Genomic DNA, 3583 nt, shown 5'->3' with positions numbered 1-3583 from the left:
AAAGGGGGGGACCACTTGCAGGGAGTCAGGAGTGTCTGTCTGTGGAGTGCACTCCACAGAGCTTCCTGGTTCAGGGCAGACCTCCTGACTCTCCCTGGAGCCGGGCCCTGGTCTGTTCAGACTTTTGTGAACGCGGGCTGATCGGGTGAGAGTTGCCATGTGGGCACCTTTCTCTTATGTATTTAACTTGCTGGTCTGGCTGTTTCCCATGCCAACTATGGGAAACCTCGATGCCAACTATGGGAAACCTCGGTTCACTCTTTATACCGCCTGTTGTGGGCTGAGTCATGTCTTTTGTGGGATTGTTGAGGGTGGTGTACAATTATGTACCAGCTGGTTGACTTGTTTGTACCCCTGGCGGTTGTTCATGTTACAGTGTTTTTGCTTATAATACAGCCTGTGTATTGGTTCATCTTCCTGCTGGCTGTATCATTCTTGTTGGGCCTGGTCATTGGCAGAACAGTTTCTCATGCTATCTAATAAAGGCAGTAGCATCAGGATACTAATGGTTGAAAATATGAAATCTACTCTGGATGGAAGGGAGCTGTAAAACTAAAATTAGATGAACTAACTTTTGGCATTTTTATAACTAACATCCTCCTGCTGTAGATGATTGACAAAAGAGTTGTGAACAGTTTCTTGGTTGTTATACTCACTATTCGGCATGGCCCAAGCACCATGTTAATTGACTTGATATGTTACCAGATGGACTGTGTGTCCTTGTTTGGTGGATCTTTAAGTTCTGATGTTTTTCAGGTATCAACCATGGACCTGTAATAGCTGGAGTAATTGGAGCTCAAAAACCACAATATGATATCTGGGGCAATACAGTAAATGTAGCCAGCAGGATGGACAGCACTGGTGTCTTAGATAAAATACAGGTAAGTCTTGGTTTTGTGCTAGTATTTATTTTAATCCTTTGAGTCTGACACTTTAAAAAAAAAATCATGTATTTGTTCACTAAATACATCTGTGTTTTTGAGTTAAAGATGCCTACAGAAGAAAATTACCTACCAGCATGCCTGTACATTTCAAAATAATTAGACCTTGGGCTGGAAAGAATTGAAGAAAAATACAGGGGAAAACGGGAGAAGAATCAAAACTTTGTCTTGACCTTACAGAGGAATACAATGGAGGAAGTCATGGGTTGCCTGGAAATGCATGCCTAGATTAAGAGAGGATTTGAAGGCAATCACATTTCTAGTCTATGAATTTCTAAACCTGTAAAATACCAGCTCGCTGATCTCTGAAGGGCACTCCTGATGTTATTTATGTGTTAGTTATTTCTAAATAAAGGAAAGTAGCTGCTGTACATCCAGTTAAATCCATAAAGTAGTCAGGAAACTTCCCTTTTAATGAACCATGCTGATTAATAATCTTTATAGATTATTATCTGTATTGATGATAGATAGACCTGTATACAAAAGACCTTCAGTTTACTAACTTGCCAGTGATTCCATAGTCACAGATCACATTTTAAGTATCTGCCTAATATGCTGCTTCAGGATCGCAGCATGTGATTGAGAGCACTCCAGATCTATGACTGAGGCTATTCAGAACTAAAGAATGGAAAAGTAAGGTTAGCAACTCTTGGTCAAAACTGAAAACAGAAGGGATGTCAAAGCAGTGACATCTACAAAGAGCTGCTTGCTTCACAAAGAAACAGAGACAACTGATGCTGCTGAAGAACCTCTGTCCTAGTAGGCTTTCACCTAAAATGTCAGAACTGCCTAAAGCTTGATTCACCACCAGTTATGTGAGAAAGTGGGAACTGCAGCTCTGACAGATAATGCTAATGTCTTACTATCATTCACACAGTCTCAGTAATCACAAAAAGATGCGGAAGCTTTGGTCTACTGAAAAGAAAAACAGCTTCCGAAGCTGAGAAAAATGCCGTGTGAGGAAGAGTGTTGTCCCTAGTGCCATTCGTGTATCTGTGAACCCTCTGTTAGGTCCAGAAATGGTTATATCAGATTTGATACTTGATGTAAGTGACTAAAATGGGCACTCAGCAACAGTCTATTTGAAAGCTCAGGTGCTCAAACCTCACTTGAGACCCTTAAAGGCCTTACAAGCACTACAGCAACACCCTTATAATTGTTCAGAATGTGTTTTCTTCAAACTCTGGAATAAGATTCTGCTTTGCTCTGTTACCAGTGCTGGTCATATTACTTTGTTGTTGCAGGTTACAGAGGAGACAAACAATGTCCTGCAAACACTGGGGTACATGAGCACTTGCAGAGGAATAATAAATGTAAAAGGAAAAGGAGAATTGAAGACCTACTTTGTGCATACTGAAATGACAAGATCCCTTTCACAAGGGAATGTGGCATCTTGAAGATGTTTGTACATGTCGTCAATACAATATTTTCAGGAAAGTATCACGCACTTTTAACTACATTTTGGCCCTTAACATGCGTGCTATTTTCTGGTATGTGGCACTTATTTTAATATGGCTGCAGAATAGTCCCATGAGCCATCATTTTGCACCTTGATATTCCTATGTTCAAGGACAGTTGCCATGTACGTTATAGGACTGGAAGATTGTACTGCTACTTGCACTGTTATTCAAAGACAAGAAAAAGAGTAATAGGAATTAGGAGGAGACAACTCATCCTGAAAGGACTAAAAAAAGATGTTGGTGACAAATGTGAGGAAAAAAGGCAATAAGCTAGAGGTGCATACTATTTTCTGATGCATGGCATTTTCTGAAAAATACAGTCACTCCCCAATGGCATCCACTAATCTGGTATTAAAGTATACAGTAATTGTAAATAAGTTTACTCTGTTCACACATGTGATCAACAGTTGCATCTCATAGCCAGGGACACGTTGGGTGGCTTGCTGGCATTCTTTCTGAAGAGAGAACTAACAATGCTGGAATAGTTTTGTAAAAACGTGTCAAATGTTTTGAAGCTATTGTCTTTTGTAAGGTTAATTCATTAAAAGTTTATATGTACTTTGTCTTACTGTTGCTGTCTCTTAGTTTTGCTTCCTTCCATGGCTTCTGTCACTCTAAACCTATGCGTCCTCTGCTGCTGTCGCTGCTGCTTTTTATTCAGCAGTTAAATTTTGAGGCAGGCTATGGGCCAGCTGTCTCAATACCCTTGGTCAATAATATCTGCTAGACTTGCTCTTTCCTTTCAGAAATTGAAGCATCTCTGTTGTCTCCAGTCTTGGGTGACATCCTAAGCACTTTGCAGTCATTTACACCCTAGGTGATACAGAAGACTTACCTCAAATCGATAAACACAAGGAAAGAGGGGAATACTGGAGACAGTAGCAGTGCTGCTACTTTGCAACTGGCCTGGAATGCTTGAACAGTAACTAGAAGAAGCTTTACAACAGAAGAAAAGTTTTTTGTTTGTTTTGCACTTTGACAATCTCTTTTGCCCTTGCATGCCTGTCACTTAATCTTTATAATGCTGGATTTCGTGGGATATTTCAAATCTTATCTTTCAGGAGCTGAATATGAGTGGAAGATTTAAAAAATGCTATTTTGTGGATTTTTGAGATTAATTTTAAATTAATTTTAAATTGAGATTAACTTTAAATTAAAAGTATCACACTTCCAGAGTTTCAT

The 3583-nt window shown here is 39.6% G+C and overlaps 1 protein-coding gene across 1 annotated transcript in view; it reads left to right on the top strand.

The window, feature by feature from the left end:
* The window catches only part of LOC103775357 (adenylate cyclase type 2-like), a 36864-nt gene extending 33894 nt beyond the window's left edge, over positions 1 to 2970 (top strand). The window contains exons 9-10 of the mRNA XM_008942803.1: positions 757 to 881; positions 2186 to 2970. Of these exons, the coding sequence (XP_008941051.1) occupies positions 757 to 881; positions 2186 to 2338 (278 nt within the window). The 3' untranslated portion in view covers positions 2339 to 2970. The remainder of the gene's footprint in view (positions 1 to 756; positions 882 to 2185) is intronic.
* Positions 2971 to 3583: the final 613 nt, after the last annotated feature.

This window comes from Merops nubicus, unplaced genomic scaffold (assembly GCF_000691845.1).
Source record: "Merops nubicus isolate BGI_N331 unplaced genomic scaffold, ASM69184v1 scaffold39646, whole genome shotgun sequence".
Lineage (NCBI taxonomy): Eukaryota > Metazoa > Chordata > Aves > Coraciiformes > Meropidae > Merops > Merops nubicus.
Note: the sequence above shows the minus strand (reverse complement) of the source record. Positions and strands in the feature narration are given on the sequence as shown.